The sequence below is a fragment of the Drosophila subpulchrella genome, chromosome 2L (genome assembly GCF_014743375.2).
Source record: "Drosophila subpulchrella strain 33 F10 #4 breed RU33 chromosome 2L, RU_Dsub_v1.1 Primary Assembly, whole genome shotgun sequence".
NCBI classification, from domain to species: Eukaryota; Metazoa; Arthropoda; class Insecta; order Diptera; family Drosophilidae; genus Drosophila; species Drosophila subpulchrella.
In genome coordinates, this window is record NC_050610.1 from 25,080,798 (window position 1) to 25,108,778 (window position 27,981).

Sequence of the window (27,981 nt, forward strand, 5' to 3'; positions counted from 1 at the left end):
AAACTATATTTTATTTAGCTTTCGAAATTTAGGGAACACAAGCCAGAATGTCTCAATCGGAGCAGAATTCCTCGAGGTTGCCCTCGGGAACAGAGGCTAGGGTTGGGATAAACTCGAAGGCTCGAGTCTTAAAACCGCCAACACGCAATAGCAAATCAAGGCGTCAATTTCAATGTTGCATCGCCAGGGAATGTAAGATTATAGGGTATCTATTATTGCAGGGTATTTGAGCTGCCTTCTATCTCGCAGACTACAGTGAGTATTCCAATATGGTGGATACGCTGCATTTTACGCCGCGAATGATGATCCACCACAAGTGCTTTAAGGTCAACAACACGTACGGGCTGTCGCTCAACATTAAAAATACCGGACTGGTAAGTTCGCAAAAGCAATTAAATTAAGTTTTATTTACTAGAATTTATAATTATAACTCAATTGGCAGGAGTAATATATATTTAAATTGTAAAATGTTACCTTATAAAACCTTTTAAAAAAATATTGGAAAATAAAAGGAAAATAAAAGAAAAATTTAAAAAGATCTTGTTACTGTATAAGAACATATATATATCAAAGCAGTTGTATTCTTATAAAAGAGTTAAATTAAAACCATTTTACCCATAAACATTTCCTTCAAACTTTTACCGCAGTTCCCCCGCTTGCTCAATATTACCACCGATAGTCCCGAAGACACTTCCGTATCCATAGCGGAACTGGACCTACATCGCTACCTGGACACCGATGAGTCTCTGGAGGTTAAGATCTGGATACGGGCCACTTCCAAAAGAGATATCAATCGACGACGACACATCCTGGTTGAGTGCTTTCACCCTAGCATCATCTTCCAAGTGCCCATAGTTGGTATACGCTTCCGATCAAAATTAATCCATTGTTCTTATGGTTCTTCCCTGCAGTTCTGGACAAGCTGAAGTATCCCTCGATCAGCGACACAATCACCTTCCCCAGCTGTGTGCCTGGAAACAAGACCCATTACGAGATGATTATCTACAACCCCACCAAAGATCGCGTTCGAGTGCGTTACAGAAAGTGAGATATGCTCTAAAATAGTCTCTAAGATAGAGATTCGAAAACCAAAGAAAATTCACAGTTTGATAATTTACACCCGCCTCGAAGGACCAATTTTGCAATATTTTGCTCAAAAGTATTTGTAATATTGCTTCCTTAGTTCCAAAAAAAATGCATTATAATTTGTAGAAGTACTTAATAATACTCCCTTCCCAGCACCAATCGGGGCCTGGAGATTACTGACAACAATAAGGATATCCTTCCGCCGAAGGATTATGCAAAGCTTTTGCTAGTCATCCAGCCAAAGAAGCTTAATGTCTACAGGGGATTTTTCAACGTTAAGTTTGGAGTGTGTAAGTATCCGTTCTTTAACCGCCGGTTAAATTATGATAGCCACCCCATCCACAGTGCCTCCCAAACCGGTGATGTTTGTCTTCACGCCCAAGTCGATGGCGGTCCACCTTAACATGGGGAGTGTGGTCTTTGGGATGACCAAGTTTTCGCGTGAGGAAACGCGTTTAGTGACCGTGTGCAACGAGAGTCAACACGAGGTCCAAATCATTGGACAGTTTTACTCGGAGCCGGAGCCGGAGCCGGCTGCAGCGGTAAATCAAGAGGATAGCGATATCTTCGATAAGGAGGAGAGGCTCTCCAACAAACTGATCGACGACGCCGTCAGCATGCACAGCATACTGCTCTACGACTTTGAGGAGCGAACGAGTGTCCAGGATGTCAGGATTGACGTGGAGGCAGTCAAGCACTTTGACTTCGCCGTACCAAACAGGATCTCGGCGGGGGTTTCGACGGAGATCAAGTTGGTCTTCCGGCCGAGCTATGATGCCAATAATCCGTTTCCAGACGACGTGGAGCCACCGTACTTCCAGCGCACTAAGATCACTTTCTGTTTCAGCGACGCCGAGGAGTGCATCGAATCGCATAATGTTATCCTGTCTGGGTTAATCGGTGGCATCGACATGGAGTTCCATCCGAAGGTGATTGACTTCAGAAAGATCTACCTGGGCGAAGAGCACTGCGCCCAGATCAAAGTTCTCAATGTGGATGGTAAGGATGTTTGAAAAATTTGTATTATTACTAGGAATATACTATGTATAAGTAGACAGCCTATTTATAGATGATAGTTGTTTCTCAAAATAGACTTTTTTTCATCACTTTTGGGATACAAACGAGGTTACCAAGGGTGGATTTCTAACTAACTTATACCTTTCATAAACAATTTGTTTAATAGATGTTCCTGCCAAAGTGGTCTTCAAGGATTGCTCCGAACCGGAAGTATGCGGAATTCGCGTGACTCCTGCAGAAGGCTTCCTGCTGGAGCCTTGCACCCGTGGCATCTTCAACGTGTCCTTTTACTCCTTGTTTCCCTCACGTTTCCAGAACACGGTACGCTTCAAGGTGCAGAATGGGGCCCACTACAAAGTACTGATAAAGTAAGTACCTGGATAAGTGCTCTCCAATAACTATACTCTAATAACACCGATTTTCTCCAGGGGCACAGGACAGCCCGTCCAGCTGCGCACCTTCCCGCAACTGGTGGAGTTCGGTAGCGTTCCGATTGCCGTGCCCCAAAAACGGTACATGCTGCTCATGAATCCCCTGGCTGTGCCCATTACGCTCCAGGTGAAACCCACTGAAGATGGTGAGGAAACACCGCTGGTACTCAATATACGCAGCTCCACGGAGATGCTGCCCATCACAGTGAGGGATCCCATACGACATCTGCAGCAAGTGCACGAAGATCTGCAGAACCAGGAGCCGGAGGAGCACAGGGAAATTCGCCTCACAACAACCGAGTCGGAAATTTTGTCCATGCAGTCCGCCAGGGTAAGCGAGTCCGTCTACAGCTTGGAGTTTGAAGAGGAAGTGATGGGTGAGCCTTATAATTCGAATCATATAATATTTTCCCTACTCCTTTCATAGAACCCATTCCGCAGATGGCCGCCCATCTGCTAACCAACCTGAAAAAGCAGAAGATTTTCGACAAGTCGGAGACGGATCGTCGTGTGATCCAGGAGGCTCTAGTGGGTCTGCTCAACACCAAGTACTTTTCCGTATTCACCAAGCATAATAACTACATATTCATGGACTGGAACGCTCTGCCCAGCGATCCACGGGAAGTGTTTTGCGACAATGAGATTATATATCTACGTCCAAACACCGGACGTAGCATCACCATCCTTTTGGTGCCGAACAAGGTGGGCTACTTTCATCGATCCCTGTCCGTGCGGATTTGTCCCGCCGTGGCGACTTCTTTGGATTCCAGCGATGATCACCCCATTATGAAAACACTTATCAAGTCGGAGTTCCTCTGCTCCAAGCTTTGGTTTGAGTACAACTGCGTTGTCCCCGAGATCATATGGTCTAACTTGGTGGACCTCTCACATCGCACCATTTACGCTGGCGAGGACTACAACTTTGAGATGACCTTCTCCAACCGATCTATTATAGGCGCCTTTCTTCACTACGACGTCATTGTGAGTACCAGAAAAGCGCAAAGAAAATGAAATATATTTTAAATTTGGTCCTTCGTGCCGGATTATGCTTAACCTCTATAATTTATATACAGCCCACCGACATGGTCTTTCGCGATGGCACCTGGAAATTCTTTATAGACGGCGGATCAGAAATAACTGCCAAGTGCGCGGTGACCTTCCGCTCCCTGGGAAGCACGCGACTATCGGGTCTGGTGAAGATCGTGGGAGCCAACCGGCCATACGCCTTCCACCTGTTCGCCAATGTTCTGCCCACAGAGATCCGGGTAACGCCGATGTACGTTCACCAGCGTCTACAGGTCTACGAAAAGAGCGTGGTTCACTTTTATATCGACAACTATACGCCCACGCACACCAAGCTCAGTATGAGACTGGTAAGAGTATGAAGTTTTCCATAAACCCTAACTCTATTTAAATGACTTCCTTTTAATCTTCCTGTTAGAAAGATATAGAATACCAGTATCTGACATTGAGAGGCGGAGCCTTGGCACCCTCGGGTCAGAGCATGTACACCACCCTGGTGTCGCTGTTTACGGATCCCGATCTGTACCAGAATACCCTGTATATTGACCTGCAGTTCGACAATGTGATGATGATCCCGATAACTTTTCTGGTGGAGGGGGTTCCGCTGTATTTTGAGCCCGATATCCGTAAAGGTTTCGACGCAGGATTGCTGTACACCGATACCAAGGAGCAGTTCCAGGAGGGCTTCTATCAGCACCGTTTTCCCATCCGGGTGATCAACAAGGGACGTCGCGCCTACCGCATCCTCATCATCCGGTTGAATACCTATGGACCAGGAGCCAATGTCACGTCAGGGTGCGCTACCAACGCCTTGACCTCCCGCTTCGACATGGAACCGAAGAACCTCTACATGTCACCCAGTTACGAAAGTCAACTGGAGATCATGGCCAGTTCCTATGCGGAGGGTCACGCCACAGGCGACTTCCTGCTGCAGGTCATTGACCAAAAGTACCCGCAGCGCAAGCACATCATAAGGATCAGGGCCTCTGCGGAGTTTGTGGACTGTCAGCTGATTTGGATTCCCAAGCAGGTGGGTGTATTATATATTTATATTTTTAATACTTTTGGGAATGTTACCGAAATGTTTAACGATTTTATATTCTTTTATTCTGTAAAAAATTATATTTATATAAAACTGCTCCCTAAAAATCTTGGATTTAACGCAGAGATCAAACCAGAAATGCTAACACATTTGCATTTTTAATTGTTTTGTTTTAATTATGTAATTCAATATTAATTATAGTGGGGACTGTAGTCTTATTTCTGAATAATTGTATAAACATTTTAAGCTAAGCATGTAAAAATCTATCTAAAACATCTGTAAACAACTATATTCTTACAGCTAAACTTCAACTACAAGAGCTGTGAGCCCCTTAAAGAGCGGTCCTATGTGGAAACGCCACTGCTGGTGAATCCCTGTTCGCCGCCCATCCACGAGGTTACGCTCCAGGTGACGGGTCCCTTCAGGATCAAGGAGTTCTACGAGCACACCTACGAAAAAGAGATTCGGATCAGTTTGGGTGGTGCGGAGCGAAAGGAGATCTTTGTGATCCTCAACAGAGGAGCTCTGAAACCGCTCCTCTGTCGCCAAATCGAGGGACGAATCAATGTGATGGCGATGGGCAGGCAACTGAAGTCATTGCCACTCCGGGTGGCCATAATGGTGCCGGATGTAGTGATCCTGCAGCCAGAACTGGTCCTCTTCGATCGCGGCAAGCCGTACGATAGTAGCATCAACCTGGTCAACCAGGGCTGCATGCCAGCCGAGTTCAAGTGGAGGCGTCTGGGCACCACTGAGGTCTTTATTGGCGACGAGGATGATCCGGATGGCATTGCAGCGGACATCCTGTCCGAGATTCTGCGCATGCTGGAGTACGACTTCAGCTGCGAGGATCAGCCGAATATGACCAAGAGATACCAAGAGTGCCGCTGCCAGTTTCGACGTTTCGAGGAGAATGGCGACTTCATTCTGGAGATCCTAGACGAGGTCATCAACGAAATGGATTTAAGGCACCGGCCATTGCTCTTCCCGCCAAAGGACCCTCCTGAAGATGAGGACAGGGATCAGAGCTCGTCGAGCGTGGTGCGGGAAACCATCTCGGACATCCTCAACCGCCTGCACCTCGACTCCAGCGACCAGTGGTCTGAGGCCTCCTCTGAATACTGCTTCGCCAGTCGATACATCTACTTCTACGAGAAGCGGGGCATCGTGGAGAACGCGGATCTGGAGTGCAAGCTCCACCTGCCGCACATCCGGCGGAGCCACGAGATGCGGTCCATCTTTGAGTTGACCCTGCTGGGTGGACGAAGCCAGCGGTTCACCGTCACGCTGGTCAATCTGCCGCAAAAGATCAAGTTTCACAAGGACAGCATCTACATGGGAATTAAGGTGGGTACATGATGAGTATTGCAATAAATAACAATATAAATAACATCATAATTACCTATATTAATCACTTTTTAAATCGCGAATTCTTTAGTGCATCAATAATACTTATAGATTTCGTATTTTTCAACAATAACAATTTCCAAAAATCTTCGGAGTAACACAAACAGTTTATCTTATTGTAAAATGTTTTGTAATATTAAATTATTCTGCAGTTGAATTTAGGGAAGTCTTTAAAAAATGAAATTCCATCTAAGTATGGTACTGCAATACAACATTTTTAATATTTTATACTATTATAAGGTTCTGCTAGGATCTTCTGGAGAAGGTCCTTAGCAACAAAATCCAAATATTACAAATCAAATTTTTCAAAACATTTCTACAATTTGTGAACTATGATACGATTATAATTTTTAAAGTATTTCCAATGCTGGTCTCAAATAATTATCGTTATTTACATCTTTTAGCCCTGGTACGAGTCCTTTGATACGACGGTGCGTGTCACCAACGTGACCAAGTATCCGCTCCAGCTAGTTGTTGTCGAGGTGAAGACCCCGCCTCCGAAGTCTTCCAAGGAGCAACCACACGAAAAGCGTTTGGTGGATGGCTACTGCAAAATGACGACCAGCGATATGCTGAGCCTGGGGCCACTTGGAGCGGATCAAATTCGGGTGAAGGGCATCCTCGGATTCAGCGAGAGTTTTAAGCACTCCTTCGGAGCGATGATCAACAACAGTGACTCCAACTATTTTTGCCTGCGGGGACAGGGCGTGATGCCCATGCTGGAAATGGCATCTCCACTGCCCATGACTCCTTTGGATCCTCTGGAGGTGGAGGAGGAGTACCGAATGCTACAGAAGATTTACCACTACGAGATCTTCCGCTCCATCACAGAGGTGGATGAAGAGCCAAAACCAGCAGCAGGCGAGGAGGAGAACCAAGTGGAGGACAAGGTCTCCGTAAGCGAGGACTTTTCCTTGCTGTCGTCCACCGATTCTGAAATGTCCTCCGACCGGAAAGACCTTCACGACCTGCAACTCTTCCGTATGGTTCACACCTACGTGATGGTGAATAACAACCAGGAACTGCCGCACGCCACTGTCTTGAGACAACTGATCCTGGCGGAGAGGTATTTAAAGCGGCTGCGGTTGAAGCCCGAGCTGTATGCGTTGCATCAGCAGGTCTATCACACCTACCAAAAGATGCACAAAGCTCCAGGACTCAAGCAGCCGGCGATGGTCAAGCACTTCACTGTTCAACCCATTCCTTGCGAGCAGCACGGCTACGTCCTGGACCTGGGTTCCTTGAACAGGAACACCGTGCGACGATTCCAGCTGAAGCTGCACTTCTTCGGACCCGGGAAACTCATCGCAGCAGCACGCACGGCAGTTAGGATTCCGGGCTTATATGTGGACTTTAACGTCACGGATGCCAAGCAGTAAGTATTTGATGGGATAATTGCCACATAAAGCAGTAAAACTATAAAAATTCTGCAAGTTATAAAAAAGGCTATATATTATATTAGTATATTTATAACTATACCGCTTTAAGTACTCACTTATAAATAATTTCCATTTTCTAGTTTCGCTTCCTGATTTGTATCTTCTTTTATAGTGATACCTTTTTTTAAGTTACACCTATCTTTACAGTATGAATTTATCTACCTAGTAAATATATATATATATAAATAAATATATATACATATATATAAATAAATACATATAAATATTTTAAATTTGAATATCTTATTTAATAGAAATATGTTGGTATCTGAAAATCAAATGGTAAACCGTATACATAAACACAAATAAACCAATCCCTTAGTGCCGATAAAAAATTCTCCTTCTGGGCTGAGAAGTGCACGGCACTGGAGTACTTCAAAGAAAAGTACAGGAATATGCTTGAACGCCTGCTAGACGCGGAGCAGGATCCCAAGCTGAAGCATGCCCACTCCTTCGACCTGGACAAGATGGTGAAGCACCAGCGAGATCTGGCGCCAAAGGACCGGCGCCTGATCGAGGAGTACTACAACAGCCTGAATCCCTCCGTTTATCCGGATCACAAGCACCATTTCACCCTGGCCAAGATCTTCTCGGGCTGCCTGTCCAACTATTCCGGAGTGGACGTGACCATGGTCGGATTCTTTAAGCCTGAGTCACGTTTCTATGCGAAGGATCAGCTGGTGGAGGACTACCTGTTCATCGATGTGAGTAACTTGGGCTTGGGACTGATTCTATCTATTTAATTCCATCTTATAATCCACAGTTGCACATGGGTCCGACTCTTCCTGTCCTACTAAAAGGCGTCATCGTTTCCTAGGCACATCTTGAAATTTTATATGTATTTATTGTGGGTTTTTGTTTAAAGTGAGTGGATGGGTGGGCTTCTTAGACGTATGTGCAGTAATAAAGCTTATACTTTGTGTAAAAGCAAAAGCCCTCAGCAATACATATTGAGCTGGCGGAAAAAGTAGTGGAAGATGAGCAGCACGCAGAAGGAACTGATCACGGGCAGACCAGCCGCTTTGATCCAGCCGAGAATGTTGAAGTCGTCCGGGTAGAATTCAAACTGTTCCGTGGGGATTTCGCCGCAGTTTGAGATCACCACTGGCTCCACGGGGAAGTCATCCGTGTCTGTTTTCACCTAATATGGAAAAATAATTAGAAAGGGTGTCACACTTTACATTTTGTATGGTTAGTAGGTATTTTATTCGCCGATCGAACAGAGTACCCTTATCATTATACCAAGTACAACATTAATTATCCAGAACTTTTAAGTACGTCTACTAAAAAATATTTTAACAATGTATACAAATATACTTTCTTAAGTGTAAATACCATATTTATGGCCAAGCTCTGAGGAATTTATAAATTTATGAAGTTTTCAATCTTTTTGTTTTATTTTGGAAAGGATAGGATAATTTAATCTGATGTTCTAATAAGTATTTCCCATTTTGTCTTGGACAAAATTAATTTATAATTTGCTTTTAACAATAATTAATCAATATAATGCAGGAAATTTTAATATCGTATCATATTTACAACCACAATTTTATCTCAGACTTTCTAATACTAAATAGGGAAAAAAAACATTTTATATTTCAAATATAAAATGCATCATATCTTTTCTCAAAGTTCAACCCTAAAAATAATTCTTATTTAATTACACTTTAAAATATACTCACATCCTCGATAGCGTAGATGGTTTCCATTCCTTCCAGCACCTTGCCAAAAACGGTGTGCTTTCCATCCAGCCACTTTGCGCCCACGGTTGTCACATAGAACTGGCAGCCATTGGTATCCGCACCGCGATTGGCCATGCCCAAGTAGCCCGGTCTGTTGTGCTCCACTTCCAAGGCCTTGTCCTCGTCCGGGAAGTACTCTCCGTAGATGCTAATGGAGCCAGTTCCATCGCCATTGAGAATGTCGCCGCCTTGGACGAGAAAGCGTTCCACCACGCGATGGAAACGCGATCCCACGTAGCTGGTTCCGTTGATGCCGCGCAGACATATGTGCCGGAAATTGGCCACCGTCTTGGGAGCCAGCTTCCCGAACAGGCCAAAGGTAATCCTGCCCACCGGCTTCTTGTTGTGCTTCACATCCATGTATATCCGCGACGTCACCGTGAAGCTCAGCCCACTGACAACGGCCAAAAAGTAGCTGCAGAGGATTATCACACTGAGGAGCTTCATAGTCGCGCAGTCTTGGGATCTCCGGTGGTCCTAACGCGCTGATGAAATAAACAGAACTGAAACGAAGACTCGGATTGTGGAAATTAGAGAATGTGGACACAGTGAATTCTGGGTCGCGGGGCTGGAAACGGAAGCCCCAGAAGTTCCAGGTTAAGTGCAAGCACCGCATGATGATGGCATACCCCCTGAAAACAAATCGATTTTTTATACCCGGCAGAGAGTGTCTTGTTTTTAAACCAGAATTTAAGATTTTAAAGAGATTAAATATTAATGTGATTTTAAAATTTTAAGTAACTATTTAGATTTCGAAAGTATTAAATATACTTATATGATACTTAGTATTGTATCTATGAAACTAAGTAAACTATTTCGGGGAAGATTAAAATCACTAATGCTTGTATAGGACATTTTTAAATAATGTATCTATATCTGATGCATTATTCATGTATGAGTAAATGTAATCAAAAATCAACAAAATAACACTTTCTGCCAGGGTATTAATAAATTCGGTTCCCCTCTTTTTCGTTTAAATAATAACTACACTGGTTTTTCATCATATGACTTGGTCTTTAATTATATAATTATAAACTTATAAATACGTAACTGTATGAATAATCTGAATAAATCTGAAGTTAGCTAGGGGCATACAATTCGAATAGAGCCTTCAGTATAAGTACACAGCAACAATATGCTGCCTCGTGGGGAAGAGGACGACTAAAGCGAAATCTTAGACTAAATAACTTAGGGATACGCTGCCTCTACACAAAACTATACCGAATACATATATACACACTTAGATTAACTAACTAACAGCGGCTAACCTGGCTACAATCTTCGTGTGGGGACTTGATTCCGTGGTCAGTTCCTCCTTTGTGCGTCTGAGATCTATACAGCTGAATCTTCCGCAGAAGATTCGGGCAAGTCCTACCGCTTTTTCTGCGGATGCACGTACTTGCAGTTCTTGCCCATGTTGCAGTGGCCCCGCATGAATTGCTTGCAGATGCCGGTGTTGCCACCGCCTCCGCCACCTCCTCGGTTGGGGCCAGATCCTGCTGACCGCCAGTTGCCTCCGGAGTTGTCCTGGAAGTTGTTCCCACCGCTGCGCCAGTTGCCTCCATTGTTTTTGTTTCTGTTGTTGTTAATCCTCGGTCCTCCGCCGTTTTGCATGGGTCCGGGGCCCATTCCATTGGGTGGACCGTTCATCATGGGCCCATTGGGTGGCCCGTTCATCATCGGACCATTGGGTCCCATCACGGGCCCATTGGGTCCCATCACGGGTCCATTGGGTCCCATCACGGGTCCATTGGGTCCCATTCCCGGTGGTCCTGGTCCCGGGCCATTCATCATCATGGGCGGGTACTGATTGAATGCAGGTGGGCCGTTTCCGAATGGTGGCACTGGACTGCCAAACTGATTGCCCATGAAATTCTGCGGTGGCATGTTGTTCATGTCCATGCCAGGACCACCGGGACCGTTCATCATAGGCGGTACACCTTGCGGAACGATTCCCGGTCCCATTTGATTCTGCCAGATTTGCGGCGGTCCGTTGGGCACCTGGTTGGGCATTAGATTGGGTGCAGGCGGCATGCCCGCGGGCGCTGGCATACGTCCCATGAAGGGATCGAATGGATTTTGCATCATATTTGGACCGGCACCGAGGCCCGGCATCATGTTGTCATTGAAGCCCATATCCGATCCGCCATTAGTGGCTCCTGTGCTGGGGGCATATCCCTTGGGCTCTGGCCACGCCAAGGTACTATAGTCATTGACCGCATCCGGATTCCCTGTGAGATCATCCATGGGTATTACGGGAATGTCATGGGCAAAATGCGGTTCCAGTTCCGCCTCAGCAGCACTGTCGGGAATCATGTCCGGCGAGAAGTACAGAGCCCTCAGCGTGGTAGCCTCTCTGTCCATCTGCACCTGTCGCTGCTTGGAGAGATTTCCATTCGGGTGATCGGGCACATTGTCGACTTCGATCAGAGGTCGCCATTCCATTTGCGGCTCCATGGTGTCATCAAATCCTCGACGAGCAATCGTCAGCGCATCGCGCTCGCTGAAACGCTCCAAGTTCTTCATTTCCAGGAAGGTCTGCTTCATCACGTTCACGCGCTCCGACCGATCGACCTCGAAGTACCGGATCTGGGTGAGTTTATCCTCCGGCTGCCAGGTGAGCTTCTTTTTGGGGCCCTTGCGCCTGTGGAGCATTAGGACACCAGGGGGTCCATCAGGTCCGCAGCCGGGTCCTGGTTTCTTTGGCTCCTCAGGCACATCCTCGGCGTTTTCAGAGGTGTTATCCGCTTCGCCGGCTTCTCCACCGGCCGCAGCCTTCTCCTTTTGCACCTTCTGTTCGATGTCCTCCTTGACCCGTTTCAAAGGGATGTCGTCGTCATCGGCATCTGTGTCCTTGCCAGGTGAGGCGGAGCGAGCATCGTCGTTCTCCTTGCTGCTGTCGTCCGACTTCTCCTCGCCCTTCGACTCGTCTAGCGTGTCCTGATAAAATTTGAGCGGAGCCAGCGGCGCATCCTTGTCCGTGGGAGAATTCGCTGACGCTGGGCGCTTGCGCTTTACCACTTTCTTGGGCTCGATGGATGCGGCCAGTGCATCCGAGAACAGATTGGTCTCCACCAGGGTTGAAACTGGAATGAATAGGGAATTATAAGTAATTGCTCTAGTAATTGGTTAATATGGGTGTTATAATACTCTTCCTTAAGTGGTCGCCCAGTTGGTGGTTTTTGCTTTTGCTGGAAGTTAGGGAAAGTAATCAAATTGAGCTCAAAGTAATAATGGTCTAACCTCCCACTAAATATTCCACAAAATAGCTATGCTAATAGGGGTCTTTACTAGAGTAAACATCGAAAAGCTAATTGAACCCTAGAATATACAAAAAACGAGCTTTTATTATTACAGTTCACCAATTTTCGTTTGATACCAAGTGACATTTTTTGAGTACGGTTTTTGTTTATAAAGTTTGTGTAAGATAACTTTATTTAATCCATCTTATATTTATTAAGGCAGTTATTTAATTGAAATTAATTGGAGATCAAGGATAAATTGATTTCACATATTGAATTTTTCCAATTATCTCAACTTAAAGAAATATAAGAATGTTTTTTAAATGTTAAAATAAAATTGAACAAATTTTAATCGAAGTGTTTATAGTAATTAAGACTTCAACTTTTAAAAAGCGTGGATTTTATTATTACAAAGCAAGTGTCAAGTGGAATCTATAGATTACAAATATCTTTAATTTGAAAATTTAATGTGAATATTTATTGGTATATTAAATAAACTCATATACTAAAAGAACAAGTTTACTATAAACTAATCTTTAAAAGGAACCAAATATAACAGCGATCAGATAACGCGCACTTGGGAGCTCTCCGCCGAAGTGACGCATCCACGCGATGGTGCACTACCATGTAGGAGAGGGTAGACGGGGGATTCCCTTATCTAACGAGGAATACCACTGTGGCGACCCTCGGTGACGCACGACAGCAAAATCGAGGCCAAAGCGAAGCAGCTGGGATTCATGCCCACGGGGTGGTGATCAACCTTCCAAACTTCTAGAACCGCCAGCTCAAGTCAATATTTTCGTTTTAGTTTCTTTTGCGCTCAATGCATTTTTTTATTCAATAGAAAAATCGTATTTTTCTAGAGGAAACCGTATTTTTATTGGTAAGTTTTTAGGAGGGCTGCTTAGGCCAAGTGAATCTACATACCTTATAGCTAAGCTAAGCTAAATACGTTCAAGATTTCAGTTTTGGATACTTAACACCAAGCGGCGGCGGCTGCGGCGTCGGCGGCATCGTCTGTGCCCCAGATTTCTTTGCGTTTTCGGTCTCAGCGCATGCGCAGTGCCTGAGATTCCGGGGCTCGACATCATCCGTCGTCATCCAGGGGTAAACACGGGTACCTTACAATTCAATCTCGATCCTGGGATATCACCACCACTCGAATCGCAAACAATTCATACATACATAAAAATGCAAGGTAGCCACTAAGGAAGCCCCACTTCTGCACTATAATTTAAGACCCGCCCCAAGCAAAATTAAACACCTTGAGGAGAGAAGTGAGATCAACAAATAATACGGCGGAGGTCGAGATTTTCGACTCCGTTCGAACACAAAAGCAAAAACCACCAAAGTCTTCGGGCTGTGGAGTAAAGTAGAAAGGAGAGAGCATTAGTAGGGTTTCTCAAAATAGCACGCTTACTCTTCTTGGGCGCAATCAGCTTGGCGGCTCCAGGCCGCTCCACATGTCCCGCGATGTTGTTCATGTCGATCTTGGCCTTCTTCTCGGTGGGCGAGTCCCTGGGCGGCGGCGAGGGACGCTTCATAGGCGGCGGTATGGCCAACAGAGCAGGTGCGGCGGGAACCGTCGACGATGTGGGCTTTTTCAGACCCTTGCGCGATGGCGGGGGCGGCGCCTCCTCCGTCAGGCCATGCGATCTGAATTTGGACTGATACGTTTTCACGGTGGCCGTCTTTTCAGTGTCCCGGCGAATCTCAATGGAAATCGAGGCCTTTCTGGACATGATGGGTATGGATCTGGGCTTCTGTGCCTCACTCTCCTTAGACGCAGCAGTGGCAGATGGGGAAGTGTTAGCAGGTGCCACTGCTGGCGGAGGCATTAGCTTATTGTCTTTGTCCTTCTCCTGCTTCGAGGATGAGGACGTTGACGAAGTCGAGGACGACGACTTGTCCTTGCGATCTTTGGACGAACTAGAACCAGAGCTCGACGACGACGATGATGAGGAAGACTTTGAGGACTTGTGTTTATTCGAGGAAGAGGAGGACGAACCGCTGCTGCGCTCCCGGTCCTTGCTCGAACTGGAGGAACCGGAACTAGAGCGAGCCTTGTCCTTATCGCGGTACTTATCGCTGGAACTGCGATGGGAGGAGGAGGAAGAAGAGGAGGAGCTCTTTGAGGAGCTACTCTTCGAAGAGGAGGAGGACGACGACGAAGAGGACGACTTATGGCTAGATGAGGAGGACCTGTGACTCGAGGAACTCTCCTTCTTCCTATCCTTTTCGCGCTCCTTCTCGGACCGTTTACTCTTGTCGCTTTTGGCGCTCTTATGCTTCTTATTATCAACGTCCTCCCCGGACTTAACCTCTGCCGCTGAACTACTATCATCTAAACTGGACTTTTTCCCCAGACTGACATCGGCTAATGCTTGGGTGGCAGAGGAGGCATCTTCCTGCTGCTGCTCATCGTTCTTGACTTTTTGGGCTGCTGCGGAGTTCGTCTCGTCGTCTTCGCCATCTGGCTTGTCCACCACCGGCTTCCACTTGATGGTAATGCTGTTGGAGTTGCTGCTGTTGGCCGCCGAGGTGATGGTATACGTCACGGGTGCGCCGGCACTGTCCGTGCTATCTGAAGAGGAGGCAGAGTCCGGAACTGTAGCTGCGCCGGGGCCGGAGGCAGCTGGAGCAGAAGCCTGAGGCGCCGGAGTGGCTGCATTCTGTGTCGCAGCAGGCTGGACCATCACGCTAGTGTTCTCAGTCACGATCTTCAGCCACTGTTCCACCAAACGTTTGGCCAGAATGCGTACACCTGGAAAACGGGGTCGAAAAAGGCTATTAGTAATCCCCAGGCAAAGATATCCGTGCAAAAACAAGGTTCGACATGACTAAGCAGACTAAACAAGATTGAAAAGGAAAGAGCAGACTCAAAACTTACCTTCGTTGCCGCCATCCTTGCAAAGACCCTTGACCAAAATGGGCGCCGAGTTTATCTTCAGCCGGTTGACGTCCACTGGCGAAAGGAGCAGCAGTTCCAGGATCTCCTGCACCAGCGGCCAGTTCATCGCCCGGATGGCATCGTTCAGCCAGGTATAGACCAGCGACCAACCGCCCACGGCCATGAAGTCGCCCAATAGCTCTGTCTTTGTGGATTTTAGTATTTGTACATATACACATTTTGAAACGAGTTTTTTTGAATACTTGGCCATCAGACTGTGGGGAGAAACTAGATATTAGCAAGTGCCGGCAGGGGGCGCTTTTGCGGGTGGTGAACTTACCCCGAAATGCGTTTCACCTCAGCTGCGCTCAAAATTCCACCATTGTTGTCCAAGAGCACCCGCAGGCACCTCAGCAATTGCAATGGCACTATGCGAGGCTAATAAAATACGATTTTAAATAAAACACTTTGATTAAAAGGAGCCACGCTTGATATTTTTGATTTAAAAACTTACCATTTTTCTTTGTTTGTCGGGGGTTTGAAACGGGTGTGGCAACGCTGTTCGCCCTATTGCCGTCTCTGTCCCACGCTTGCAGGTATGACCATACGCGGCCGAGTGTGTGTGTATTGGTGCGTGCGTGCGTGTAGCGACGCTCGTCTTTGTTGGTGTGCGTAACTTAATGGATACTAAATTTCCACTGATTACGTAATTCCATCAGAATTCGCTTTTGCAAGCCTTCCAAAAGTATCTAAAATGGCAGAAAACACCAGTCTGAGAACGTCTTTATCGATATACAACTACTGTAATGCCCTACAATTCACTTTCGAAACGAAGATAAATCAAATTCCAACCGCAGGCACCACAAAGTGCGAGATTTCTTTCTTCTTTTATTGTGAAAACTGGCAGTGAACCAATAATCCCCTCGCAGAATTGTCTTTTATATTTTTGCAGATCAGCAGAAAAACGTGTTTGCGTTGCGATTCTTTTTTTTTCACTGAGAAATGCGGACGTGTGCTGCGGCTCGCGGTTATCGGTAATCGATAAGGCGGTGCAGCCCTGCGCGCTGTCCACTCTCCAAAAATGCAAAAAATAAAATAAATTTAAAATTCCTTTTTAAAAACATGCGTTTGCTTGGACGATTATAACACGAATGTCTCTCTGGTTTTCTTTTAGTACAGCCCAAGTTGACTTTTGCGACGAGTTAAAAGTGAAAGCTACTCAGTTTTTCCTTTCTTCAAGCAGGTTGGCAGCGCCCTGCCACGCACACGAAAATGACGCCATTTTGATTTTCACAATTTTTCACAAATGCGTAATAACAATTATATTCGAAACTGAAATGCTAGAAAATGCGTTTTCATTACAATTACAACAACGTCGGCCACTGGGTATTGATTTTCTTTGTTTGGTGCTAATTAATTGGCTTTGTGCCGATTTAGTTCACGTCCACGCCCCAAAATTCGTGGTACAGCGACTGTATGCGCAGACACTTTGGTCGAATAAAAGTTAATAAGCCTACCAGAAAATATTTATATATATGAACAATTGTTTATCGGCCTTACAATTTGTTTAATATTTTATTTGCGATGATTTTTCTTTCTCCGAAAATTCCTGCGTGCGCTTCAGATGTACAAAATCGTGTGACCTTTTCTTGGCAGGTGAAAAATATCGGCCTTTCACTTTCTTAGAAAAACCAAAAACCAGATGAGCTAAAAATACCAGAAAATACCAGATTTCGTCAGTGAATACCGATGAACGCCGTTAGAACCCGCGCAAGAAACAAGCAATTTAAACTTTCGGTATATTGGATCAGAAGCTATGTGGGAACGAAAAATTATAAATGAAAGGCAAAACACAAAACGCCTGCAGGAGGTGAGTGTAGATAAAAAAGGACGCCTAATCCCAGCTTTTGTTTTCGTCCTTTTTTAAATTGCTTAAGTTTGTTTGTCAACAAAACAAACCCAATGGTTGACAGTAAGACCAAGCTACATGCATTGCCAGTGATTTTTGGAAACTTCGGTCACTCTTCAAAAATCAAGGTTCGACGACGTCTTCTAGTAAATCTGTTTTTCTATCCTAAACATTTAAATGGCAGCTTTTGATCATGGACAGCGTAATCATGTAATCGTTCTTCAGGACGGATACTCCCACGAAGATGATGGAGACGAGACCGCCATGAGGGCTAACTGCACCTGCACACTGGTCCGCTGCAGGGATGGCACCAACATCATAGTGGACACAATGACGGCCTGGGATGGAGAGCTCCTGCGGTCGTTGTTGGGCAATCACGGCCTGGGCGTCGAGGACATTCAAGTCGTAGTCTGCTCCCACGGGCACTCCGACCACATTGGATGCAACTACCTGTTCCAGAAGGCACGGATGCATTTGGTTGGCGCGTGTGCCTCGCATCGCGACCTCTACTGGGATCTCTTTCCCAGTGGGAAACAGGACGCGGAACTAACGCTAGACTCGAATGCCGAGGTTGTTGTTAGGCGAACGCCAGGACACACCCACAGCTGCGTTTCCGTGATTGTTGACAACTCCCAGCTGGGAGGACGGGTCGGAATCACCGGAGATCTCTTCGAGCGACGCGAGGACATAGACGATGAGAGCATTTGGATGGATGCGGGAAGCGAGAGTGAAAAGCTTCAGCGGCAGGAGCGCTGTAAAATGGCCCATCTGTGCGACTTTATTGTTCCCGGCCATGGTCCTATGTTTGCGGTTGTAGAAACAATGCGTTCCCAGCTGAAGAAAGACGCTGACCTTAGTGCATAACTTTGTATATTTTAGAAAGATATGTATATAGCTCGATGTGCAGAAAAACATAGTTTTCCATTCAATGGTAGCTTCTATGGCAAATAAATCTGTTAGCCAATCTGAGTATTAGGCTACAGGCTTTAAATTTCAATTTTATTTAGGGTATTCCTTAAACAATTGAATATAAATTAACAAGTACATTTTATCTATTGGGATGTCATAAAGTAAGGATGTATATAAGAAAAAGGATTCAAATTATCAAAATTTTTTAGGGCGCTTAAATACTGATTACAGGGTATGAAAAATACTAAGCCCGAAAAATACTGATATACCTGCAACTGTGATTGGGTCGCACTCTCTTTCCCGTCGATCTGGCAGCACTGCCAAAACAAGCGTGCAAGTATTTTTACGTGTGGAGCAATTTCCACCAAAAAAACCGAAATAATGAGCGACAGCGAAGCGGAGGAGACCAAAATCAGCACGGAACCGGTGGACAATGCGTGGGCCATGAAGATCCCGACCTTCAAGCAGGAGGACAATCCGCACGGCATGGTGGAGGAGAGCTCCTTCGCCACGCTGTTCCCCAAATACCGGGAGCGATATCTCAAGGAGGTCTGGCCCCTGGTGGAGCAGTGCCTGGAGGAGCACCACCTGAAGGCTGAACTGGACCTGATGGAAGGCAGCATGGTGGTGAAGACCAGTCGCAAGACCTGGGACCCCTACATCATCATCAAGGCGAGGGACATGATCAAGCTGATGGCCAGGAGTGTGCCCTTCGAGCAGGCCAAGCGGGTCCTGCAGGATGACATTGGGTGCGACATCATCAAAATCGGCAACCTGGTCCACAAGAAGGAGAAGTTCGTCAAGCGGCGCCAGCGTTTGATTGGGCCCAACGGAGCCACCCTGAAGTCCATCGAACTGCTCACCGACTGCTATGTTCTGGTCCAAGGAAACACCGTCTCCGCCTTGGGTCCGTACAAGGGCCTCCAGCAGGTGCGGGACATTGTCCTGGAGACTATGAACAATGTGCATCCCATATACAACATCAAGGCCCTGATGATCAAGCGCGAGCTGATGAAGGATCCCCGCCTGGCCAACGAGGATTGGTCCAGGTTCCTGCCCAAGTTCAAGAACAAGAACATCAGCAAACGCAAGCAGCCGAAGGTGAAGAAGCAGAAGAAGGAGTACACTCCATTCCCGCCCAGCCAGCCGGAGAGCAAGGTGGACAAGCAGCTGGCCAGCGGAGAGTACTTCCTCAACCAGGAGCAGAAGCAGGCCAAGCGGAACCAGGAGCGCACCGAGAAGCAGAAGGAGGCGGCCAAGCGACAGGACGAGCGCCGCAACAAGGACTTTGTGCCGCCCACGGAGGAGTCTGCATCTTCGAGTCGGAAGAAGGAGGATGCCGCCGCCGCCTCCAGCAAGGTGGACGTGAAGGCCCTCAAGGCCAAGCTGATCAAGGCCAACAAGAAAGCAAGGAGCTGATAGTTTTCATAGTTTTAATTAGCCATAGGTTTATTCAATAACGACGATTTTGTGAGCAAGGATATATAAATTGAAATCGAAGATAATGTTTACAATGGACTGCAAAAGATTGTTCTAACAATTGTTATAGTATTTTTGTTTTCCTTTGTTCCACCACATAATTTCGAGATTTACCTCAGAAAAACTATTTTCACTTTTAAATGTACTTAAAAAAATTGGTGTTGATTTTTCATATTTAATTTGTGTTTAATATGAGCTTTGCATTATTGAATTCTAACCTTTTGCTTTAAAAAATTCAATTTCAATTACATTTTTTAAAATCGTTCTCAATGCGGGAAAATTATAAGGACCATAATATCACATTAGTTCCTTTTCATTTAAGTTTGTTAATAATAATAAAAATATTTGCTACTATTTTGTCCCCAACTGTAAAGAGAGATCTCTCTCCCGCTCTCACTCTCTCTCTCTCTCAACAAGTGGGCTTGAAAAAATACACAAACAACCGAAAGGCCTTATAGCCGAATGAGCCAAGTTAGTACGATTCCAGGTACCGTACTGACATGTACTAAACGCGGCTAGAAAGCGGATGACGCTCGCGTGCGTTTGACAAAAACAACAACAACAAAAAGGTGACTGAAAAGCCACAGCAACAACAACGAAGTTGCGGGGTTATTGTTATTTGTACGTATATTTTCCACAAGCGACACCAACAAAAAAAAAAAAAAGAAAAACGGTTTGTGAGAATCAAAAAGAACGGAGCAAAAGAAAGCCGTCTTAAAAATAAAAATCGAAGAGGAGCGAGAAAGCATTACACCAAAGGCGACGGTTAGAAAAGGACGGAACGAACGGCGAAGACAGGTAAAAAGGAGGAGGAAGAGGAAGAGCGGATTAAGTGCTGAACTACAGTTACTTTTAATGTTTGAAATTAAAATTAAAACAATGCTCCAGTGATCGCAGCGTAACGACTAAAAACTAAAACCAAAAACGTAAAATAAACCCAAAAACCAGTTAAAATGCCAAGCGAACGTGACAGAGATTCGGATTCGTGCTAATTAGAAAAAGAATGTGCCAGGTGAGAGGATGATATCGAAATGCTAACGAGATATCGATACCTGGGCAGTGAGTGTGTGTGCGTGGTGTGTAAAGGGAGTAGATTCGTATTTATCACACATATCACCGGAAAATGCGGTCAATTAGAATAGTGTACATAGCGAATTGGGCCTGTGTCTGTGAATTAGTGAATGAATTGAACAAAAGCATTGAAAATCAATACGAAACCTGCCGCCGCTCCCACTTTTGTACATACAGTGCTACCTGTAAATAGTGAATTCTTGAGGTGTGAACTTATGAATGTTTAACTTCGAGTCTAAGCGGTGAAAATCTTAATAATTTTCATTCCAAATTAAGTAAGGTTTGGAATTTGGTTATACAAAGTTGAAAGGAAAGTTGTGACAAAGGTTTTCTACCATTCTCTAAAAAATTGGTAAATTAACTATGATACAATAGCAAACAATATTTAATATTTGTTTTCAATGATATTGATATTAGCTACGTTAATCAAGTTAAACAGTTTTCTCCTCTCCATAAAAATAAAATATTTATTTCATATAAGTTCACTTTTTCGAGTGAGCCCTGTCTATCCACGCACGCACATTACTGTGAAGCCTCACCTGTGTGAGTGCGGCTTAGAGGCGAATGAGTGTGTGTGCGAGAGACTCGTGAAATATCAACAGTGCAAAGTGAGAGAGGAAAACGGAAAACAGGTGGAAAAGAAAGCTTAAAAAATGCGGTCGGTCAAAAACTAAAGTTGCAGCAACAGGCGAGGGGAGTGGAGGGGGTGGGTGGCGGAGAGAGGGAGGTAGACACGGGGACAAATACCTTTTCAAGCCGCACACACACACACCAGCACTGACAGAGCCAGAGACGTCAGTTTACCTGCCGCGCATGCGCTCGAGGGGGACGGCAATAGTGCAGATCGGGGTGTCGATGTCTCGCCATCCCCTTCCCTCGCTCCCCCGCCCCACAAGCGGGTTTCCACCCAAAGAACAGCAAAAACAACTATTGTTATTTGTTGTTTTGCCATTTGCTTCGTAAACCGAAAAGTATGCGAGATAAAAAGCAAGTGAACCGCCCGCCGCATTTTTTATCTAAATCCAGCTGTCTGAATTATTTGAGACATTAATACCCATCTCATGGTTATCAGGGTCCAATTAATTATCTTCACCTCAAGGGAAGTAGTGTGTTGCTTAAAATACCATTTTTTTAGGGGTACACCTGGATGTTTATAGTGTGGACCCCTTAGGTTTTAAAGAAATCCATCAATATTTTTATATTTTATACTTTTCTTGATAAGGAATTTTTTTAGAAACTAACATTTTGTTCTCGCCCTTAAATTAAGTAAAGGTCAATTCATAAAATATCAAATTTTATTTAAATATTTAGGCAATAACTAAAAATCTCTCATACGACACGTATGCCAGTTAGAGTTTAGTGCAACCAAATAGTCTTTCTATTTCCAATCTTCTTGACTTATTAATTTCGTTGAAATAAATATATAATGGTTAGAGATACAAAATAAATAAATGCTTTAACCCAAACTCTACGCCACATAGATCAAAGGCAACATTGCGTATGAGTAATGTTTTATTCTCAATTTGGTGTAAAATATTTTTAAAATCTAGTTTTTTGTATACAATTGATAGATTTTAGTTTCTGAAGCTCGGCTTTGTCATTTTAGGGTGGCATTCCAAATATTATTATTTGAAATCATAGCTTTCCAATTTATTTTCGCTTATCTAATCCCCCAAGACTGGGTACTTTATCCAAAACTGGATTTATGCAAGCCCTACAATTTCGCAGTTGCCCAAGTGCGATTATGCTTATCGCGTTTCGTCACTGGCCTCTAAGCTGCTGTAAACTAAAGAGCGAAAATACAAATCTGTCAAATTCCACAAGTGTGATGCAATTTGGGGCTTGTAGTCAAAATAAAACACGAAAAATATAACACAGCGGCGCAACATAACAAAAACAATAAACATTTCCAGGGGTGTAGTGGGTCAGTGTTTTCTTTTTTATTTGCATTTCGCTTGTTTACTGCGATTTCATTTTGGGCCAGATCGTGTGGAGATAGTGCACTCTGGCTGACCCCCTCCACGAATTTCTCTTTCACCTGTTGCAAGTACATAAAACCCCCTCCCCCTCCTTGCCCGATGACCCTGCACCCCTGCTAGATGGGTACACAGTAAAAAAATATGGATATTAAATTGATATAATACTATCAAAAAGCATCGAAAAGTATTCTATATTTAATTTTAAGTAGTCTTTAATTTTAAATAGTAATAGGATTTGTGTTTAAATTAAATACATTTATCCCAAAAAATAATAAATCTGACTTTATAGTAAAATATTATAATTATAAAAAAATCCAAAAATTTGTAAATGTATACCTCTAAATAACTCATTAAAAATTACGATTTTTTGAAATATTGAATTGGTCTTTGTCAGTTTTTTTTGGTGTAGATTGGTATGCGACAGCGCTGCCAGCGTCGACTGCGCAGTCGGCGTCTGAGCCCAGCCTAAAACAGCGAAAAAGTTGTTGCTGTCACTTGAGTCGAGGGAGCGGTTGAGATATAGTGTCTGGTGTTTCTGTTAGAAAGAGAAGGAGAGAGTAAAAGTGTGTTTGCAAATCTCAGTTTCACGTGTGTGTGCTTTTTGCAGGTGTGTTCATTTACTGCACAGAAAAAAATTGAGTCAGTTTCTAGCCAGTTTTTGATATTAGAATAATAATCTTTTCTAGCCTGACGTTACAAAGAAAAAAGTTCAACAAAACATTTAAAATTAAAAAAATTAATTTCAAATTTCTTATCCCTTCTTTGCCATTATGTACATTCAAATACATTTAATTTTGTATCATATGTTTTTTAGAAACAAAACAACTTTAAAGGCTAAACAATATTGAATATTATTATTTATTCTTCAGAGAAATAGTTTCTACTAGGCCTTGGAAACTATCTTAATATTGTTTTCTGTGCAGTCTAAGTGGAGACAATCAGTTAGGAGGAGAACCCGGGGAAGTCGCGATTTTTGAATTCCAATGCTGATCTAAGCCAACAACGAAATGTTAAAGTTTGAGAATAATTGCGGCCATGTGCGGATCGTTTTGGAGTGTATGTGTGCTAGCGTTAGTGGCTGTGTGGAATGCGGTCTGAGTCAGAGACGATTGGCTGCGCAATATCAGAAGGGGCTTAGAGGGATTTTGGGGCTTCAGGGGGTCTTGAGATGCAGAGGGACTAACTGAATCTCAGCAGCAAGAAATAAATGCAAAATAATTATTTAACACACATTGTTAGATACATTACAAAGCCAGCAATCACCTTCATCAAGCTCTTGAGGGACCAAATTGGGAACGAAGACTTCTATGGGCTACCACACCCCTGAAAGCCATGTCTCGATGAGAGACTCTTTCATATTATGAAAATTCTATTCCATTGTGTTCTATTCAAGTTAATCATGTTTTTAGGAAATACTTCCAATAGTCCAAATATTATTATCTAATTTTGTACAACAAATGACATAATATTATAAAATATACAGTTCAAATTATCTGTAATGGGTACCACATTTAAATAAAATTAATTGTGTTTATATTTACGTTGATAATTAGATTCGAAGGTGTAGAAAAGGTATCTTAAACTGCTTACCATATAATTATATTCGTGATGTTAAAACACCTTGCGTCATCGTTTAAACGGTAATTTACACTGATTCCTTTAGATCTCATGCTTTTGTTATTAAAATGTTTGAAATATTTAATACTGGCAATAATATTATTATTTTGAATTGCCTTAAATTACTTTTAACCCCAAGCATTTAAATTTCTCTATTTCAGACGGAGTTTCAGGCGTCGTTCGAAGCCTGCTCGGGAATTAGAAGACACCATGGTGAACCACCACTCAAATGGAGGCGGGAGTGCCGGAAATAGTAGCGGAAGTTTAAGAGGAGGCGGTGCCCATGGAGGCGGCGGAGGTGGAGACTACTCCGGAGATGATCGCAGTGGAGGCGGCGAGGAGCGGGAGCGGCTGGAAAGCGACTTGCATGACAAGCCCACCTACCTGCTGGAACACCTGGCCACCTTCACGGTGAACAAGGAGTCGGGCATTGTCTACCCGGCGGACGGAATGCGTCGCCTGTTGCAGCTGGAGAAGACCACAGGTATTTGGTCGCAGAAGATGCAGCTCTGCCTGGACTACCAGTGGGTGCTCATCATGGACTACGAAACGGGGGTAAGCCGGGGATCTTCTGTACTATCTCTTGGTTATTTATAATAACCTTTCACTCTTTCTCTTTCAGAACATCATCGAAAGATTCCCCGCTTCATTGGTCCAGGAACCCACCGCCTTCACCTCCAATGACGCCATGGAGCTGTACAACAACATTCTGGTCTTTATCGTGTCCGGAGGCGGTGGTTCCCGCTCCGAGATGCACATATTCCAGGTGAGGACGATTATACAAAAATAATAATGACATTATAAAAAACAATAGGAAGTTTAATGGTTTTTGGAAACTAATTGATTACTACCTAAAGCTTTCTGAACAGATAATGTCTATTCTCAAGTTCCAATTGCAAATATCTCATTTTATTTAAATGTATCATCATCATGCAGTAGCTTCTTTACATAACGATTAATCTCAGTTGAACATTGTTATTTTTATACACCTTTACTTAAGATTGTCACTGCTGGGTTGTCATATATTTAATCAAGACACAGTTAAATACTGGTGACATGCACTTAATCACAGTAAATTAAAATTTGATGATTAAAGCTTTGTGAGAATATCATGTGCATGAGTAAAAAGTTTATATCAGAATTAGATTTCAAAATAAATGAGATTAAACAAGTATATATTTTCTGATCCTTGGATTTTCCTTACGCTTTGTGAGAATTTGGTGTTAGTAATTAAAATATGATATAATAAATGTATTTATTTATGTCAAGCTAACTTAAGATTAAACTAGTATAATATATACTGATCCTTTGACTATCCTTTACAGTCACAAAGCGTGTCCGCCGTTCACCTGGTGGAGGACTTAAAGCAGCTGCGGAGCGGCAAGATGATCACGCAGCAGCGCGGTGCCACGCCCACACAGTCGGGAGGCGGAGGCGGCGCCTCCAGCATGGCCATGATGATGAGCAAGACGTCCTCGTCCTCCTCGCACAGCCGGGTGGAGCTGCACCAGCAGCACAGGGAGCAGCGGGTGGAGCGCGAGCGGGAGCGGGATCGGGATCGAGACCGTGAGCGAAACGAGAGCCACCACCACATGCACCAAAGGAGCAGCATGGAGCAGTACGGAATGCGGGCCGGCGTGGGTGTCCCGGGCGATGTGGATGTGGCCCACATCAGCGGGGAGACGGACTCGGAGCACGGCGGGATTGGAGGCGGTGGAGCAGCGGAGCGCGACGAGACCAGCTCCACGTCCAGCGAAAAGTACGAGCGGGATGTGGCCGTGCTGAATCACTGCTTCGACGACATCGAGAAGTTCATAGCACGGCTGCAGCACGCGGCTGCCGCTTCCCGGGAACTGGAGCGGCGTCGTCGCAACCGGAAGTCCAAGAAGAGGGATCCGGGCGAGGGACTGCTCACCCTGCGGACACGGCCGCCGCACGAGAAGGAGTTCGTGGACATCTTCGCCAAGTTCAAGCTGTCGTTCAACCTGCTGGCCAAGCTGAAGGCGCACATCCACGACCCCAACGCCCCCGAGCTGGTGCACTTCCTCTTCACGCCGCTGGCCCTGATTGTGGAGGCCTCCAGCGACACGTACTACGAGTCGCAGCTGCCGGCGCGCGTGGTGAATCCCCTGCTAACCAGGGAGGCCATCAACCTGCTCATCAACTGTGTGACCAGCAAGGAGACGGAGCTGTGGCGCTCCCTGGGCGATGCCTGGGTTATACCGCGGGATCAGTGGAAGGACGATGTGGGATCCTACCATCCCGTTTTCCTCGACGGCTGGTCACCGGACTACTTGATCAACGATGAGCTGGAACCGCCACCAAACTCCCCACCCGCTCATGTGAGCAAGCGGAGGCTCGAGGTCCAGGCGGGATCTGTACTAAATGGTCGAGGCGGAGGAGGAGGCGGAGGATACGACGACTACGACTCGGGGAACGGGATGAACATGGCCATGGGCATCGAGAAGTACACCATCCACCACGGCAATGACGTTGGCCTGAGGGAGCGGGAGAGGGAGCGCGATAGAGATCGGGCGGGAGCCATCAGCGCCTCCGACTTTAACACCCGCAGCGAGCTCTCCTTCGACTCGATTGAGGGAAGGGGCGGCGGAGCGGCGGGGCATGGACATGGTCATGGACCAGGAGGACCAGGACCCACCCTCAGCGCCATCACAGCTGGTCTGCAGAATCTGCATACGAGGGAATCTCGAGGAGGCAATGGCTACGGAGTCGGTGGAGGAGCTGGTCCAGGGCCGTCCTCTGAGTTGGGTGGCGGAGGCGGAAGGGGTCCACCGAATGTCAGCGACGACCAGATGCTCGAGTCCTGGCTGGAGGACCTGCAGGCGACGGGAGCGAAGATAGTGCTGGTCACCTATCCACGCACCGCCAACAATGATAAGGAGCTCAGCGTAATGCGAGGGGAGTACTTGGAGGTGGGTCTATAAAGTGGATAAAGTTGGTTCCATCTAGTAACCCTTTGTTATATCTTCCAGATCCTTGACGACACCCGAAAGTGGTGGAAGGCGCGCAACATGCGTGGCCAGGTGGCCCATGTGCCCCACACGATCGTCGCCCCCTTTAATTTCGGCGATGGAGATGGCGCCCAGTTCTACGGGCAACAACAGCCGCCGGCGGGTCCTCCAATCTCGGCCAACAAATCGCGATCAGGGGTGGGTATCCTTGGAACTCCTCACCTCGATAGGCATACTAATTGGTTTTCTTCCACCCAGGAAAATCCCGGCTTGGAGCAGCGATCACCGGACCCCACCGACATGATGCGCAGCAAGCATCTGGGCAAGAAGGGCGAGTTCCGCTACTTCTAGGATCCATATAGATCACCATATACACATACACACATAATCCGTAGTGAGAATCTAGCGTTAGAGAGAGACAGACACCAGCAGTCCCGTCTAGGATGCTAATCCTGATCCTGGTCACTAACCAATCGGATTAGCTCCGATACTTTGCACTCGCTCGCAGGAGAGTGCAAACTAGAACTAACCTTAAGACTAACCTAAGTGGAGCTCCACGCGGGAGCGGTGGAGCAGCATGTGGCTCCTGCTGATGCGGATGAGGATGCGGATGCTTAAGCTGATGCTGATCTAGACGAAGAAGAAGGGGAGGCGACGGCAATAATTTGTTTTAATAAAATTATATCCAAAGGATCCCTTGATTGTGATCGATTGTAACATATGACA

At 45.4% G+C, this 27,981-nt stretch overlaps 6 protein-coding genes across 13 annotated transcripts; 4 read left to right on the top strand and 2 right to left on the bottom strand.

The window, feature by feature from the left end:
- On the top strand, positions 1–8,348 carry LOC119547117. The gene is made up of 15 exons (XM_037853827.1): positions 1–192; positions 250–374; positions 648–858; positions 912–1,044; positions 1,240–1,376; positions 1,432–2,085; positions 2,270–2,471; positions 2,532–2,911; positions 2,962–3,515; positions 3,608–3,907; positions 3,976–4,587; positions 4,900–5,946; positions 6,411–7,381; positions 7,768–8,149; positions 8,209–8,348. The coding sequence occupies exons 1-15, from the start codon at positions 48–50 to the stop codon at positions 8,260–8,262; spliced, it is 5,907 nt and encodes a 1,968-aa protein (XP_037709755.1). The 5' UTR covers positions 1–47; the 3' UTR covers positions 8,263–8,348.
- LOC119547118 (peptidyl-prolyl cis-trans isomerase, rhodopsin-specific isozyme) lies at positions 7,670–9,688 on the bottom strand. The gene is made up of 2 exons (XM_037853828.1): positions 9,128–9,688; positions 7,670–8,586 (listed from the first exon to the last, which is right to left on the bottom strand). Exons 1-2 carry the CDS (start codon positions 9,632–9,634, stop codon positions 8,383–8,385), a joined length of 711 nt encoding a protein of 236 aa, XP_037709756.1. The 5' UTR covers positions 9,635–9,688; the 3' UTR covers positions 7,670–8,382.
- A 492-nt stretch (positions 9,689–10,180) lies between these two features.
- Positions 10,181–16,982, bottom strand: LOC119546296 (serine/threonine-protein phosphatase 1 regulatory subunit 10). 2 transcript variants are annotated; one of them, XM_037852480.1, is made up of 6 exons: positions 16,880–16,982; positions 15,834–16,068; positions 15,660–15,757; positions 15,320–15,594; positions 13,850–15,193; positions 10,181–12,273 (listed from the first exon to the last, which is right to left on the bottom strand). In XM_037852480.1, the coding sequence occupies exons 2-6, from the start codon at positions 15,834–15,836 to the stop codon at positions 10,559–10,561; spliced, it is 3,435 nt and encodes a 1,144-aa protein (XP_037708408.1). In that variant the 5' UTR covers positions 15,837–16,068; positions 16,880–16,982; the 3' UTR covers positions 10,181–10,558. The 2 variants fall into 2 exon arrangements, with proteins under 2 accessions (XP_037708408.1, XP_037708409.1); XM_037852481.1 differs by lacking the exon at positions 16,880–16,982 and adding an exon at positions 16,135–16,341.
- Positions 16,983–17,109: 127 nt separating this feature from the next.
- Positions 17,110–18,225, top strand: LOC119546297 (metallo-beta-lactamase domain-containing protein 1). Of its 3 annotated transcripts, none has more exons than XM_037852484.1 (2): positions 17,110–17,189; positions 17,413–18,225. In XM_037852484.1, the coding sequence occupies exon 2, from the start codon at positions 17,493–17,495 to the stop codon at positions 18,090–18,092; it is 600 nt and encodes a 199-aa protein (XP_037708412.1). In that variant the 5' UTR covers positions 17,110–17,189; positions 17,413–17,492; the 3' UTR covers positions 18,093–18,225. The 3 variants fall into 3 exon arrangements, with proteins under 3 accessions (XP_037708412.1, XP_037708410.1, XP_037708411.1); XM_037852482.1 differs by having other exon boundaries at positions 17,121–17,189; positions 17,454–18,225; XM_037852483.1 differs by lacking the exon at positions 17,110–17,189 and having other exon boundaries at positions 17,351–18,225.
- Positions 18,226–18,457: 232 nt separating this feature from the next.
- On the top strand, positions 18,458–19,788 carry LOC119548509 (KRR1 small subunit processome component homolog). The gene has a single exon (XM_037855796.1). It carries the CDS (start codon positions 18,519–18,521, stop codon positions 19,554–19,556), a length of 1,038 nt encoding a protein of 345 aa, XP_037711724.1. The 5' UTR covers positions 18,458–18,518; the 3' UTR covers positions 19,557–19,788.
- A 310-nt stretch (positions 19,789–20,098) lies between these two features.
- Positions 20,099–27,956, top strand: LOC119547169 (epidermal growth factor receptor kinase substrate 8-like protein 2). Of its 5 annotated transcripts, none has more exons than XM_037853898.1 (6): positions 20,099–20,185; positions 24,445–24,838; positions 24,906–25,049; positions 25,609–27,216; positions 27,277–27,453; positions 27,514–27,956. In XM_037853898.1, exons 2-6 carry the CDS (start codon positions 24,494–24,496, stop codon positions 27,604–27,606), a joined length of 2,367 nt encoding a protein of 788 aa, XP_037709826.1. In that variant the 5' UTR covers positions 20,099–20,185; positions 24,445–24,493; the 3' UTR covers positions 27,607–27,956. The 5 variants fall into 5 exon arrangements, with proteins under 5 accessions (XP_037709826.1, XP_037709827.1, XP_037709825.1 ...); XM_037853899.1 differs by having other exon boundaries at positions 20,102–20,237; XM_037853897.1 differs by having other exon boundaries at positions 20,106–20,414.
- Positions 27,957–27,981: the final 25 nt, after the last annotated feature.